At 38.9% G+C, this 16,190-nt stretch overlaps 1 protein-coding gene across 4 annotated transcripts in view; it reads right to left on the bottom strand.

Annotated features, from left to right (window-relative positions):
• Positions 1-16,190, bottom strand: part of LOC137983701 (fibroblast growth factor receptor 3-like) — a 96,784-nt gene that overhangs the window by 26,604 nt on the left and 53,990 nt on the right. Inside the window, exons 19-24 of one of the 4 annotated variants that reach the window (XM_068830866.1) lie at positions 15,487-15,609; positions 15,243-15,313; positions 15,064-15,104; positions 14,311-14,407; positions 13,688-13,787; positions 10,181-12,958 (exon numbers count right to left, since the gene is read on the bottom strand). In XM_068830866.1, the coding sequence (XP_068686967.1) occupies positions 12,893-12,958; positions 13,688-13,787; positions 14,311-14,407; positions 15,064-15,104; positions 15,243-15,313; positions 15,487-15,609 (498 nt within the window). In that variant the 3' untranslated portion in view covers positions 10,181-12,892. Of the gene's footprint in view, positions 1-10,180; positions 12,959-13,687; positions 13,788-14,310; positions 14,408-15,063; positions 15,105-15,242; positions 15,314-15,486; positions 15,610-16,190 lie in introns of those variants that run through there. The other 3 variants (XM_068830867.1, XM_068830868.1, XM_068830865.1) reach the window with 3 other exon arrangements.

Here is a 16,190-nt window from a genome sequence, read left to right as displayed (position 1 = left end):
ACTCGAGAGTAGAGAATCGAGTCGAATATCGAGACTCGTGAGACACTGCCAAGTTACATTTGCCTGGTACATGTACTGTAGCTGAGAGATTTATAAACATGGGATGGGTGTAATGCATTGCATGTTGTTTATACAGCTCTATGATTTATAGTATTGGGATTTAAAGTCCCTTTCGCTAACATTTTGCGATGCCAATATAATGCACTGCAGTATTGTTGGACTAAAATTTCCCATTAGGAGAAAATATCTTCTTTGTATTGAGCTCTGCCGCTACAAGACTCTGCCAATACAGAATATATTTTCTCCCAACAAGCTGCCAATATAACGCAGTATCAGCATCTCAAAATCGCAGTTAGTTTATAGTACTGTTATCATCATATGAGATTTTATGTTACAGAGTTCTCCTTGCTTTATAATTAACATACCTTTAAGTTACTCCTTTAAAATCTCTAATAGTTTTAAATATACAATTTGATCCCTATTTTGAAGCTTTTTAATGACTGTCTATTTTATATAGGTGCAGTATTAAAATATAGGCTATATTAAAATACTGTATGTTTGAAAATGATTAGAGTTCTGTGCAACTTGAAAATACCTTTAAAATATTCTTTCCAATTTGAAATAGTTATAAATAGACTATTTTATCCATGTTTTGAAGCTTTATGATGGCTGTCCATTTTAAATAGGTATTAAATAGGATATTAAATTATGTTTATATACTCAGCAATTCGAAAATACCTTTAAATTATTCTTTCTAATTTGAAATAATTATAAATACATGTAGACTATTTTATCCCTATTTTGAAGCTTTATGATGGCTGTCCATTTTAAATACCGGGTAGGTATTAAATAGGTTATTAAAATTTGTTTGAAAATGATTTGAGTATACTCAGCAATTTGAAAATACCTTTCAAATACTCCTTTCAAGTTCAAACTAGTTTTAAATAGACTATTTTATTCCTATTTACGAGATTTATGAATGCCATACGTTTGAAATAGATTTTGCAACTAGACTATTTAATTACTAGCAGAGCTCCACGCGCGCGGTGCACCATACTTAAGAAAATACAACATGTATGGTAACCCATCGATGTGAGAAAATTTGGTTTCATAGCCATGACATCATGAACGTCCATCCACCCCTTTCATGTATGCCAATGTGACCAGTACACGTAACCATATCACGGGCTCAAGTTTAGAGCTCATCGAGGAGACAATAGCTAGTTTACAGCATACATCTTTGATATTGGACATCAATGTTATGGTCAATTGACACCTGTCAAAACAAGGTATCCGCTGACCAGTATCATGTGACCATATCGCGGGCTCGAGTTGGCCCTTATCGAGGTCAGCTGTTTTTTGAAGTTGACCGCTGACCAGGGACTGGTGATTGGATCGCAGGCTCAAGGAAAGTCAGACACACACACACACACACCTGAACGAGGCTTAATTTTTCGCGCTCTTACTGTGGCTCGACGCGGCTGCACAGCCATTCTACGTCAACAAAAGCTCTTGACAGTCGATGCTTTTCGTGTTCAGGTATGGTTAGGAAAATCTATATTTTTCTTGCATTTTTTGCTGGTTTCAGTCCAGGTTTACCATAATATAGCTGTGGTCAGGACACAATGGTGGCTACGTATTTATTCAAGTCAAGCATTGGAGCGATATAAACTTAAGGCTCAGTATTTATTTTAAATTTGTTTGGGCTGCTTTTTGCTCTGAATTGCAGTTTTTGGTATGTCTTAAGATTTTTAATTTTGAATCTACTTGAAGGTTGCAAGATGCCTGGACAGCCTATGACAGAAGAACAGAAACGAAAGAAGAGAGAACGACAAAACAGTACACCAGTAATAGCTTAATCTGTTTGTTATTTCTACGGATGAGTTATTTCAAGTGGATGCATTTCTAAAAAGTGGTTTAGTCGTTTTTTCCTTTGTTCAGGAATGAAACTCGAATTTTTATTGTTACCTGGAATTAAATAACAATCATCCGTACTCTTTTTGGACAGAAATAATCGATCTGTTGCTGGTTTGTTTGGCTTCAAAATGCGAGCTGACAAGAAGTTTTTTTACTCCGCTTGCCTAACTGTTTTTCGGTGTGCCTCGACAGTGACAAGAAAATTTTGCACTTTATGTTCTAAACATGTAATCGCAATGAGTTCTCGTAAAGGTACAAGGAGAAATATCACCAGCTTGTGTTTTCAGAAGTTTGTTTAGAGCACATACGGGTAATTTGTTGGAGATCTTGTTTGAAGTTTGTCCTTTCTAGCCGATTCTGGTTCTAAGCCAAGCTGGCGGCGTGTTTCAATGACATACATCAAAATGTAAATGATCTCGTTTTCAGAGATAAAGTGGGATAAATAAAGTACGATCTGTCACATCACGAGCAATAGTACGTCTGTGATTTTAAATTTTAGCGTGATTCCTATTCGCTGGCTTTTGACAGTTGACTCTGAAATGGCTTCTTTCCTTTTCCGTTCGCTTGCTCAGTGAGGATTTGCTTGTTTTCTTTTCAAACTCTTGCCATTCAAGAAAAAATAATTGCCTAACTGGTGAATTCAACAGTAGATTTCGATGGAAAAACCGATATCACAATCAGCCCTTCGTGATTCATGCAATCAGTCGGTTTTTCAGGTGAGATTAACCGTGGAATTCACTAGTTAAGCAGCGAAGAAAATGATATAATTAACCAATATCTGGGAAAACCAAAAGGCGAACAGTTCCAAAGCCTTTTATTTTCACTAATCTTACAGCCAGTAAGAATAAACAAGCCGGGAGCTCCGCTTTTAGGCTTGGCTAAATCTATATATTATTTTTGTAAAGAATATTTCACAACCACTTTTTAAATCATCAACTTTTTCGTAGATGCCTTGTAATTAGTATTTAAATAGCATATTTTAAACTATTTTGAAACATGTGTGGTGTATAAATAGATTGCAAATACCTATTTGGAACCTATTATTCTGAGAAATAGATTACAAATAGCTGAACTCATCCTGTCAGTGGTCATTAACTAGTGTTTAACTTCTATTTAACTACATTTTAAATACATGGCACTATTTTTCAATTTTTGCAAAATAGGATTACAATAGAGTATGATGACCTTAAACTAGTGTGCAAATAGTTAAAATAGCATTCAAACAGATTCAAACCAGGTTAAAAATAAGGTTGGTTTGGTAAGGGCATCCTCTGCGTAAAAAACCTGTGAAACTCACATATGACATAACACAAATTAATTAATTATTGGCTCATCCTGAGCGTGAAAAACCTGTGAAACACATATGACGTAACGCAAAGGAAATAAAAGAGCAAAAAACGATGAAACAATATAAACCCGACCCCACCCAACCCAATTAAGATGCCAGGATCCTGGCTAACTGGGCTCAGATTTTTCCATGTAATCGCAAACTTGATTTTTGGTGTATTTCTCAGACGCACCTGGTTCTCGGCTAAACAAGCCAGCCCGGCTCATGTAATTTGCCACTTAGGCAGAACAATTTATTAACCGTTCTGTAAACATCATGTCCTGTCAATCATTCCCAAATTTAATATTAAGACTAGTACTGCAAGTGATTGTGAATGCCACAGACCTTCACTCCGTTACAAAATATATAAAGTAAAGCTATCAAAACTCGCCTGTTTCCTGGAAAGCTAAGAGGAGTCCCATCAGAATAAATAAAAGAGTTGAATACATGCTTGCCGATCTCAAAAGTCCGATGCCACAAAGTAACACTCGTTCACTTTCGAAGTTGGGTGGAATTTGCACGAACAAGGAAGTATTAAATTGACATCCCGTGATGCAACTTCCGAAAATGTACAGCCGGTCAGTGGAATGTAACGTGCGATCAGGCCCATTTTTAGCTTCGCCCGTATGTTTTCTTATGTCGTCGCTCGCTAAAATTGGGCCTGACCAAAAGTCTCTCAAGAATTCCGGACGGTCGGCCAAAATTTTGCCGACCAAACTCGTGATCTGATTGGCTGTTGAAACGCCGGAAGTGAAAATGCCATCGTGATTGCGCGGAGCTCTCGCGAAGTCCTCGAGACTAATCCGCCATAAGTGTACGAAAAAAATTGCTCCCTTTTGTTCTTACAATGCCTTGAACGGTGCAACTCGATTTTATTTGTATAAATGGAGATATGGCATCAGAGACATCTCGAAACTTGTCCAGAATCGGGTTTGAATCTCTGGAACAAATGAAATTAGCGATTCCGTTGTCGAGCTCTGTGGCCATGTGGTTGAAAGTACTTTGGCACAAACTTCCCCTATGTTTTGAAAGCTAAATAGCTGGTTCTTTCAAATGGCAGTGAAAGCGAAAGCCGATGCATATTGATTTCCTGGATGAGACAAAGGACATATATATCAACAGGAGGAGATGCTGATAAAATCGCAAGTTACACGAATGCATGTTTTGAAATATCTGTGTATCAAACGGCTTTATTTATTTACTGTACATGACACGGTTTGTTTGCACAATTTGGAGTCAAGATTGCTTCATAATATTTTCAGTTGATTTAACTTAACACTGGCACTCCAGAAACTAAAATGGCTTGTTTCCAGAGAGACCAATAGCACAAAAATAAAAGAAACTTTGTGAGTCCATCTTACTGTTCGTACTCCATCAAAAAATTAACAGCCAAACTTATCATGATTTTACTCCGCGCAATTTTAGAAATACTGAAGATATTACCCAAAAAAATCACCAAAGAAACCTTCATGGGCAAACACGTTAAACGAATAATGTATTTCTCTTTTTTTTTCTTTAAAAATCTATTGCCAAACCGTCCAACGACAAAATGCTAGGTTATCTCAATCACAAATTTAAAAGATGTCAAGCTTAAAAGATGCATATTCAGTGAAGTTCGGAGGAAGAATGACACCGGCCTTTGCCGCAATATAGTCGTCGAAAACATTCCCCATGCGTTAAATGTGTTTTTCTCAAATTAAAGCCAACGGTAACTTTTGAATTCGTTTACAATATTCCTCCCACGGTAATTAATTCTGGTCAAAACAAAATAGCGTGAATCTGCCGTCCACGCGTGTATTGGTGTAATGGAAGTACATTTGATTGGCCGATGAAGGACATGTCAATCAATCAAAGAAAGTGGGCGGAAGGAATTTCGAAGAGGAATTTTTTCGTTTCGCCAACTCCACATTACGTACCACGCGAAACTAAAATAGAGCCTGATCGCAGGTTAGTGGAATGGGACCAAAAAAGAGGTTGTTTATTAATTTTTCCTTCAAATTCCGTCTCAATCTCGACCCCAGAGCTCTTTTGCGCATGACTGCCGGCGATGAAGCAGCGTAAGCACTGGGTTCGAGAATGCTTCCGTCTTTATTAAAATTCAATAATTGTGCAGGGAACAGTTTGGCTTCTTGCCCAGACGTTCCTTGCCGAGGCATTTTCAGAGTTTGTAGGTCGCGTTTTGTACTGTTTAGTACTTACGGCTCTGACCGGCGCTTTGCCTACTATTGCTGTCGCGCATACTTTTTGCGCATCTCGAGATACTCGGGTTTCCTATCAGTGATGCTTACTAATGCAGAAATATTTTCGCGCAGTTTAAAAATATCCGGAGAAAGTTGATCTTACTAAGTACTCTTTGTATTCAAAAAGGAAATTGGGGGTTACCACGCATTTTTGAGAGATAATTAAGCTTCAATTTGATAAAGAACGTCATACGTACATTGCTTTGTATGATAAAGAACTTCGCTTTCATATCACTGATGAAGCCTTAAGAATTAGCCGAAACGTCTGTTGAAAAATATCAAGAGTCAAAGGCAAACCTTTTTCCATAGAGCTTGCAACATTGTTGGGCACAACTTGTTGCATACGTTTGGCCACCCTGTTGCAATATGTTGGATCAAATTTGAAAACGGTCAAATTTTTCGCGCGATTTTTGGATCAGTGTTGCATGATGTTGAACTCGTTTGGCCACGTTCACGCAACATTGTTGCACTAGGGCATGCGCGCTAGGTCCACTTGTTGCGCGCCAGGGGCCTGGGCGCATAAACATTGACATCTTGCGTTGAAAATGTTGCGTGCGTTTGGCTAGCCCGTTCGATACATGTCGCAACATCATGCAACAATGTTGTAAGATGGTGCGTCGAAATGTTGCGAGACGGTTTGGTTAGGCCTTAATTTGAGTTTTACGCTTCGGGCATTCTACTTCCTTATACAGTTAACCTACCCGTTCCTCCCAGCCTCACTTTTACGATAAGGTTATTACTTCCTTATGTATGGTTATAAATATTCAGCTTGTCCTCGAGGCTTCAGAAATAATTATACAAAAAGCTGTTTTGTCCGTTATGATCAAGCCTCCTGATGACGAGCTAAATGTTATTCTATTTCACATGTAACTGGCATATTCAATACTGGACTGAACATCAGCACCTCCAAACTGTGTAGCTTTGACAGGTTAAGGCAACGTAACGGCCTCTAATACATGGTAAACCGACGATCCTTGCTGTTCTTTTGCTATTTTCTTGCTTGCAATTTGAATTTATCAGGTAAGAATTAGATCAGTGTAAGATAATAAGAATTTTTTTCAGGGAAGAGAATCAATTAACAATGATTCACGAAATTAAAGTGGAGATGAATCAGGGGAGGAATGAATAGTATCCCATAATGTATCATGCATAATGCATAGCGATTCCTTTCATATTATCAACTGAAATCGTGACGAAATCAGTATCTTCCAGCCAGCCACAACGCAGAGGTGAGCTGTGTTTACAAACAGACCTTTGTGTCAAGGCTTCGGCTCTTAAGCATATATGTTATACCTTCATTACGTGTCGGAAGAAACATTTAGTGTTAAGTTGAATGATTGTACGTGTGCTACGTATACATCGGGGAGGCGCGCTGGCCTCGTGGTTAGAGCGCTCGACTCCAGATCGCGTCGTCCGTGTTTGGGTCTTGGCCGAGGACATAGCAAATGGTCAGAAGTGGCTGACAAATCGAGTCTTCCAAAAAGTGCCTATTTTCCTTCCCAACATAAATGTCCTACCTCGCATTCTTTGCAAATAACCTGTTACTTCCGCAGAGTGCGAAAGATCTTTTAAGAAGTATAATGACTACAGAGAGACAGTCAGGTCTGGCGATGATGAACATCCGCTATGGCAGAGCGATTGACATTATTGATGTGATCATCAATATCTTTGGCACTCCGGCGGAGGGGTTGGCGCAGTGGTAAGATCTCTGCCTTCCAACCCTAAGGTCCCGGGTTCCATTCCCGGTTCTGCCGAGAGTGGAATATTTGGCGACCTCCTTTCCCGCTGAAGTTCACTCAGCTTTCCATCCTTCCGAGGTCGGTAAAATGAGTACCAGCATGCATGGACTGCTTAGAAGCGGCTGCAATTTGCGCCTGTATATGCTTCCAGTCCGCTGGGGGTAAATTGATCATTGTAAAGCGCCTTTGAGACTTGTGATAAAGGCGCTATATAAATGCACCACTTTACTTTACTTTACTCGTCATCCACGCCGCCTTTTCCTAAAAGATATATTGACAGACGAACAGTGAGAACAGAATGGAGCAATTTATGTTTCGTGGAACTTGACTACTGGCTAGAAGCTTTTTGTAGGCTTGTCCTGCCCACTATACACCCACTGCTCTTCCGAAAAATGTAACATTAGAGAGATTAAGCATGACGTTTACGGCCAACGGGAAACGGGAAACGGCAGGCTCCTGCTTGTCATAAAAGCGTGAAAATTATCTCATTTTATCTTGTCTCGTTCCTTTGAGAAGTTGCTTGATATATGGAGCTAACAGGACAGAAATGAGCTAATATCAAGCAGGGTTCTTCCATCTTTGGCAAAACCCTAAGTTCACTCCGACGTTTGCCGTTTGGCGTAAACGTCATGCTTAATCTCTCTATTAACTAAAACACGGCATGGAGGTCGACATGACAAATTTTAAAAGCTTTTTCTCAAACCGGAAGTCAGTTCGTTTACGCATGCGCAGTTGATCTGAGAACGGGCGCGGGGAAGGGCGAGGAAACACCTTCGATGGAAACAACAGTTCGTGTGGTGACTTTAGCTTGTGAGTGGGTTTTCTTGTCAGCTCATGATATGATGACGTCAGTTACCGGAAGTAACATTTCACTTCTTTAGCAACGCGTGAAAAATCCGTCTGTGGGCCTTAATTTCAGGAAATCCTTTGACGTGGTACCGCACTCCTGGTGCGTGGAGCTCCTTTGAGTAGCTGATAATATGATAAGATTCCTGCGAAGCAGCACGGAGGGCTGGAGAACAGAGCTAACACCCGGCCGGAGGTCAAACTGAGTGAAGTAGACATTAAACGCGGAATTTTTCAGAGATGGTTTGTCACCTCTCCTTTTGCACTGTCATGAGGTCCGTAATACCACTTACAGTCCGACGTTCTAGGGAAGGTGAAAGGTGGTTGCGACTTTGGAAATGGTAAAGGGATTATTAATCACTTGTTTTTCATGGACGACCTCAAGCTGTACGGAAAATGAGAACCAGGTAGAGATGAAGAAGAAGTTTGGGATTTTCAAATACGCTGTAATGATCATTAAAAGAGGAAAGCCTCACCGCTGCGATGGCATCCACTTACCGGATGACAAACGATTGAGAAAATTATTGGGAGGAGAAGAAGAAGGATGTAAGTCCCTTGGGGTCCTTGAGGCGGACGATATTAAACAAAAGGTCGACATAAAACTCACCCGGACGATCGTACTTTACTTAATAAAAGACTCAGTTCGTAATTAAGGAGTGCGGCTTCCTACGTGTGAGAGTGATCCTTAACTCTAAACTTAATGGCGGTATACTATTAAGGCAATCAATTCAAGAGCTTCTACTGTTTTAAGATCATCGATTGAGGAAGGAAAAATAAACCTGCTGCACGAGTGGCACGCATTTCAGTGCATTTTTTTGGCCGTTGTCTACGAAACGTGAAATCAGCAACGTTCAGGTTTTGACGACAGCGTGAGCATACAATAGAAAATCGTTCACTTTTTGTGTTCACTTAAGAACCGTTCCTAAATTCCAGTTTTATAATAGTTGGCCCCTATTGTTGAACAAAATGGAATAATTGCGAAGTACTTACGATGGTGCTAAGTTAAGGCCGAGCGCCTAGCCGGCTGCACAGCTCCTTGGTCCGACTTCGTTGAGCTCCGTCCTTAGCAATTCAGTCTCCGACTACGAGTAAGGGCGATTAGCAGGTCAGATATTATTATTATTATTATTATTATTATTATTATTATTATTATTATTATTATTATTATTATTATTATTATTATTATTATTATTAAAAATTGTGGTGTTCCTCAAGGCTCGATATTTTCTGATTTACAACGGCGACGGCAACGAGAACCTCATCTCAAAATAGAAATTCGCGTTATTGCATTTACTTAGTGACTAATTAATTTAATATGAGAAGGGTGTGTTAGTTCCTCAAAAATGACACTCGTCTGAGCGGCACTTAAAAAAAATTATCCTCAAGTGCTGACGTTCTTGATAACACCTCAAATTTGGCTATTTCACGTTGTCTTGTTTTGCTGACGACGGCAAAGAAATGGACAAAAGTGAAAAAACGCACGTGCAGGGCGTGCAAAGGTGTTGTTTTTGACAACTAAATATACAAATTTGTGACGTTCTTGTTGCCGTCGCCGTTGTCGTCGCTGATGTTGCCGTTGTCCTTGCTAAAACTCCCAAATAGGGACCTCAAGAAAGGACGACGACGACGGTTACGAAAAATTCTTCGAAAAAACATAACTTCGTGATATTATAACAACTCTGGGATTATTCCACGTCATTTCCCATGGAAAATGTGTACAAACTTCCAGGAATGAAATTGGTAAGAATGGAGTAGAGTTTTGGAGATAAAAATCAAACATTTATCATGGGGTTTTCGCGTCCTCCACAAAACCTCAGATTTTGTCATTTCACTTCGTTGGACAAAAATAATACCATTTAAAACACATGTGCGGAGTGTACATCGTTTTTGTTCATTATTTAAACCCATTCTGCCGTTCTCGCTTTCCTTGACATCATTGTTGCTTTAAGCTTTCAAATGACGTACGTGTAAAATGACCATATTTCAGATTTCGTGTAGGACGCGAGCACCTGATGAAAAAAATTCATTCAAATGTTATCCCCAAACATCCACACCCTTTGTCATAGCAATCGTATTCTTGGAATATTGGTACACACTTTCTATGCCGAATAACTTGGAGTGATCGCGAAATTATTTACAGCATCATAAAATTATATATTTAGATAACGCTCATGTAGCCGCCATCGTCGTTAGAGATTTACGACGGCGATGTGGACGGCAGCGCCAATGCACAATAGTATTTGATGAACAAAATAAGGTCTCTGACGGAGCGTTTTGAAGTTTTGTTCATTCCTTTCTCGTTCTCTGCTCATCTTGGACATGTTACGACTAAACAGCAGGAAAACACAAAAGCTAAACAGCGAATTTTAATTTCTTTTTTTTTTCCCTTTCGGCGCGTTTAGTCACCCAATGTCGTATTCAGCAAACTGGCTTTGCTTTCAGTTTGCCATTTTTCATGCTTATAGCTATAGAAATTTTATTAACATCTTTTCCTTTGTTAGGAGGTCAAGGACTTGATCGGTATGTAGTTGTTGTTGATTACTTAAGCATCCTTTTTTTTTTTTTCTTCACTTCTTTATTTTTTCTCCCGAACATCTGTCCTCCCTCCCTCCCTTTTTCCAAAGAGAAATTATTCCACTCGTCCCGGAGGAGGAGGGGGAAGCTCGTTCCAGGGGGAAGGGGTGGGAAAAGGCCACTTTTTTTCTGGAGAGTGTGGAGCCTTCTCTAAAAGAGCTGGAATGTTGCTAAGCCTACCACATTTTCTATTACCGGAAATTAATATATTTTTTAAGAAGAAACTTGCGTAAAATTGGTAATTGCTTTTTATCGTGAAATGTGAGGCACAGAATTTGATTAATGCGTAAAGCTACCAAGTCGAGGCTCATTTGACGTAAAATATTACAAAGAATGATTTTAAAATAATTGTTCTACTGTTTCCTGTCAGACCACGTGCACTTGGAAAAGCTAAAGACGTACCAATGTTTCAAATGCGAATGTGACCTCCTTTTTTTTTTTTCATTTTCAGGATTTCTTCGGAAGGTCTAAAACACGGATCATTTTTAACGGGTCACTCGTTGCAGGTAATCGTTGTACCTTTTTTGAAGATAACCCAAAACCCTCAATTAGCCTAACCCTAGGCCTAAACCAATTTTAGGCATAGACTTAGCCAAATGAAGGGTCTTCTAAATATGATCGAAGGATTTTACAATAAAATATGCTTTTTTGTACAGTTTAATAATTTATTATGTAACACACGACGATTTTATTTTGCTGTGCGTCTGTTCAGTAATTAGGGAGCTTACGCAAGGACGAGGGCGACGACAATGAGAACGTCGTCTAAAAATACTATTTCCTGTTATTGTAATAATTTCGTTACAATCCCAAGTCGTTCGGAACGAAAAGTGTGTATCAACATTGCGGGAATAAAATTGGCATGAACAGTGTGGTTGTTTGGGGATAAAATCATGTTTCGTCATGTTCTCATGTCCTGTACACAACCTGAAATTTGCTCAATTCTCGTTGTTGTCAGGACGAGGACGGCAAAGAAATGTACCAAAATGAAAAACGCACGTGCAGGGCGTGCAGAGCTTTTGTTTTTTTCTCGTTAGAGCTATTGTTTTGTGGAGTTCGCGTAGCCGTCGTCGTCTCCTTGCGTAAGCTCCCTATTGATCACAAAAGACGTTTTTTGCTCTTACCACATTAATTGACGTCATCTGTGATTTATTACTGAACAGATACACGGCAACATGGAATCTATTTGGTAACAAGAACACAATTCTAAACAACTTAAAAATACCCGAGTTTATTTCCGTTTACACGTCTTATAAAAAGTAGAACCTTTCTTCTACAATTGTACTGCCTAAGACTTCTTGTAATTGTAAAAGAGCGAGTTTCCGTTTCGGATAAGCCTTAGCTAAGGTAAATCAGTTAATGGGTGTGTTAAAAGAGCTATTGCTCCAAGAAGGAATCTTGTATATTTACAAATAAAGTGTTGTCTAATGCCCCATTCACACCAAACCTTAAACATGTTTTAAACATGTTTAGTTAAACACGGTTTCAAAGTATTTTCTTTTTAAATCATATTTACTGACTTTTGTCGACTACGAATTTATCACAGATAAAAGCATGTGTTGAAACAAACCTGAATGTCATGTGAAAGCCAGTCCTACATTTTTCTGTGACTTATTTTTATTTTGTTAAACCCAGTTTAATTAGGCATGTCTTGTTGGTGTGAATGGGGTATAAAATGTGCTTTATGGTATTCCTTGGTGATATGTCCATTTGGCGTTTAAGGGACCTTAACGCCCTGTAATCAAGAAAAAGCTTCGTACATACGACCAAATGTTTCATATCACTTCGATTACCTACTAAAATTCTCCAACGTTTTTTTTTCCTTTAGTTCTCAAGTGCAGCTGGCCAAAATGTTCTTAATGGTCAAAATAAATCCGTTCGTCGTAGCTAAAAATTACAATTTCCAAATTTCTCCTCGAAATTTCACATTTTATGCGTCTTAGAAATTGCGACAAGTTAACAAAAATTAGCAGCCATTTTTCCCACAACTGCGCTACTTCGAAGCAAGGGTCCTATCCATGATCCCTAGTTCCTGTTTTCACATAATAGATGTATTGCAACTATCCGAGGAGCACGAAAAACCTGCCTCTTAAAGAGACTAACCAATTAAAGTAAATCAATGAAAATGAAATTTAGATGTTGATTCACTTTGGATTATTTGAAAGGGGGAAATTTCTCATCAAAGTCAAGTGTGAGGTCGAAATGATTAAAGTTCCTTTTGAAAAACAGAAGAGTTAAGGTTGCTTTTTATTTTATGCGTTCAAGTCCTCCAAATTTGCGTACAGTTCATTGTTGTAAATATGCATGTTGAGCAGCCTCTGCAAAAGGAATAAAAAAGCACATATTGAAAGATGCTTTTCTTTTTCGATTTAGTTTACAAAATTACATCACAAAAGATCTCCTCCTCCCCCCCCCCCCCCTCTTTGTTCAAAACAAGAAGTTATACGTCCCATACAACACTCACACCTTGCTGCCACCTGTTCGAACCACTTATATGACGTCAAGGTGACCATACTGCTATTCCGTTAGACAGAGAAACGGCAGCCATTTTGTGGTCCGAAGTGACCATAAAAAACACCACCTTTTTCGATTAGGTTTACCCTTTTTGTTTAATTAAGCAAAGCAACATAGCTGTCGGTCCAGTGAGTGAAAATGCTTCGTTATGACTCGTCCGGTTTGTTTTCACAATTTTGTGATGCATCGACCAAAGTGCTTTTGTCACTTACGTATTTAACTCACTTGAAATTACGCAGCAAAAACGAGCACTGAATTAAAGTATCATCCACGCTCTACGCTCCTGTAAGGTCTACACGTTCAAATTGAAAGACCACTCAGTGGTGCCTTCAGTTGATACTGGGCCATGCGTCTGAGGCTATTACGTAAAAAAGTCACAGCTTGGCGATATTTTCTTTGTCTTATAATTCTTAAGGAGAAGTTTAATACAAATAAAAAAATATTGATAAATGCCCATAAAGCTGCTGAATCAACGCACAGGACATATAGAAGTTGGCTATTGGCTTGCATGAAAATTTTATAAAGAATCTGACCTTGTGCTGGTTTTCCATTCCTTTTAGCTGTTGTGTTAAATCAGCAAATGACGGTCTGGCTTCAGGTTCATTTTGCCAGCAATTGATCATTATTTGATACCTTGGGAATAATTTCATTACACTGTTACCTTACTGTGTCTCAAGCATAAGTCGTATTGAATCAAATTTTATTTATTAAGCTAACTGAAGGTTTTGAATGCAAATATCAAGGGCATCCAAGTTTGAGATTGGAATACGCAATTTTACAATATTATTTTCGGTCATCATTGTCGTTTGAGGCAAAATAATGACCTTCACCTTACCTGGTGTTGGCGTCGCAAAGTGACCCTATTATCATAACATCAACTTTTTTTACTTTGCATACATGTCATAATGTGACACTTGTGTCTACTTAAGCCTATTAAGAACTTCATGTATTACTTTATGGTTACGGTTCTGGTTAAGGTCTTGCAGATAACTCAAATGAAAGAAGTGTTCTATGCGCTAAAAGGTATTTCGCAGTTGGCGAACGATTATTTTTCCACATTAAACTTTCTTTGGGTCGTTGTCGTTGTACTAAATGACGTAAAAGTAAAGGATAAACAAAGCAGAGTGTAAAACAAACAAAACAGCATTTTTCTTACAAGTCATTGTCCACGTGTTGTGGTTTCGGCATTCTGTAACCTTGCTGAAGCAAACTTGCAATTTTCTTGCCATCCATCCGTGGATATGGAGAACCACCTGAAAGAAAAAAAAATAGAGAAGGAAATGTTTACCCGCACCCACCATCCCTGTTAACTTCCCATCCACTGCTAGCCATGACGACAAAACGCATTTATGACTTAGATTAGGATACCGTTGAATCCTAATTCCCTACTCAGCCTGTGTATGGGAAATATTCTAGTTAATTAATATTTATTTTTAATCAGTTGGCTTAAGGCTAATCCTGCTTTCTCTAAGATGATTCTCAGAGCGAATCTACCGAGAAAATCTGAATACCTATCCTCAAGAGGGCACTTGACACTGAATTTTGACATCCAACACGAGGTGTCCCTGCCTTTGCTACCTATTTCTAACAATGAGGTAAGGGTAAAGGTTAGAGTTATTTGAGTTCAGGGTAAATGCAACAGTTTATCTTTACCTGAGGAGCAGCATTTGGGTGACACTTCGTGACATTAATTGTTTGTATTCCGAGACACGATTGATGTTGAAGAGCAAGGGGACACTTCGCGACGCTTATTGAAATCCGCGTGCCTCTAATTAGGTACAGTACTGGACATATCAAGTAAGCCATTTCCAAGATGCAACGTCGAATCCAAAATCAGAATTTTACAGTACTTGAAGATATAATCTCGAAGAGGGTAAAACAGCAAACTGTTGCATGCACAGATTCTTACCTACGGTAAAGATTTCATAAAGCACAACTCCATAACTCCATCTGTTAAAAAATGAAATCACCACAGACTTATCATTTTGTATAAATTGAAGGTCATACATGGTCGAATGGTAGGTAACCTCGATTTTAGACGAAACATCGCTTCTCAACCCTGAAGCGAAAACGAGTAAGTCTACTTACACGTCACTCTTTGTGGTGTATTTTGCATACAGCAGCGATTCATACGCTGTCCACTTAACTGGCAACCGACCCTGGCAGTTGAAGGTAACAAACAGAATGGATTATACTTAATCGTTTTATGGTTACGACTTGGAACAAAAGAATCGGCATCTGACGTTTTTGTACCCTTTGAAGTTGCACCGATCAAGTTGTAAGCTCGAGCTTCCTATACTTTTTTAAGTTCTAGTTTAAAACGTTTCGTTACCCTCGTCTTTCTTTCATAAATGTTTTCCTGTTGCACATCTCTAGCCATTCCAAAGTCTGTTACTTTGCATGTTTCTGTTTCTCCAACCAGCACATTACGAGCAGCAAGATCTCGGTGTATGATCTAAAGTGAACAATTTTTCACATTATTGGTTAGTTGCAACAAATTTGACAGTGAAAAAAACATTGAGTGGTCGCGGGCAGAGCAGTTTCATTGACAACGTTAATGACATTTACAATGACACAAGCAATGGCAAGTATCAGTGTCACTGGAGATGTAGCAGTGGCCATTCTGGATCCAGCGAGAATGGCAATGGCAGGCACATGCAGGTGTGACGACAGCAGCAACGATAATAGAATTAACAATAGCATTGCCAATATACAATGGCAATGACAATTGTTGATAACAGATGCATATGTTGCTATTAATAAGACTTCTACTAATGACTTCATAAACAAGACTAATATCATATCATATCTTTCTTTACCCTTGCATTATTAGAGTATTTTGGTGTAGCTAGTATCTCCAAGCATTTACCTTTCCAACCATGATATACTACAGAGGACAGACCACAACACCAGGAATTCCATGTCCTGCTCTTTTTGAATAGTGTGTGGGTTCTTTTACGTCCCAGAGGATTATAAACATTGAAGAGTTGTGAGACAGGGCTTTATCGTGCGAATCTGAGAATACTAGAGAGTGTA

Source organism: Montipora foliosa, chromosome 13 (genome assembly GCF_036669935.1).
Source record: "Montipora foliosa isolate CH-2021 chromosome 13, ASM3666993v2, whole genome shotgun sequence".
Classification (NCBI taxonomy): Eukaryota; Metazoa; Cnidaria; class Anthozoa; order Scleractinia; family Acroporidae; genus Montipora; species Montipora foliosa.
This window is presented reverse-complemented; position numbering and strand designations above follow the sequence as displayed.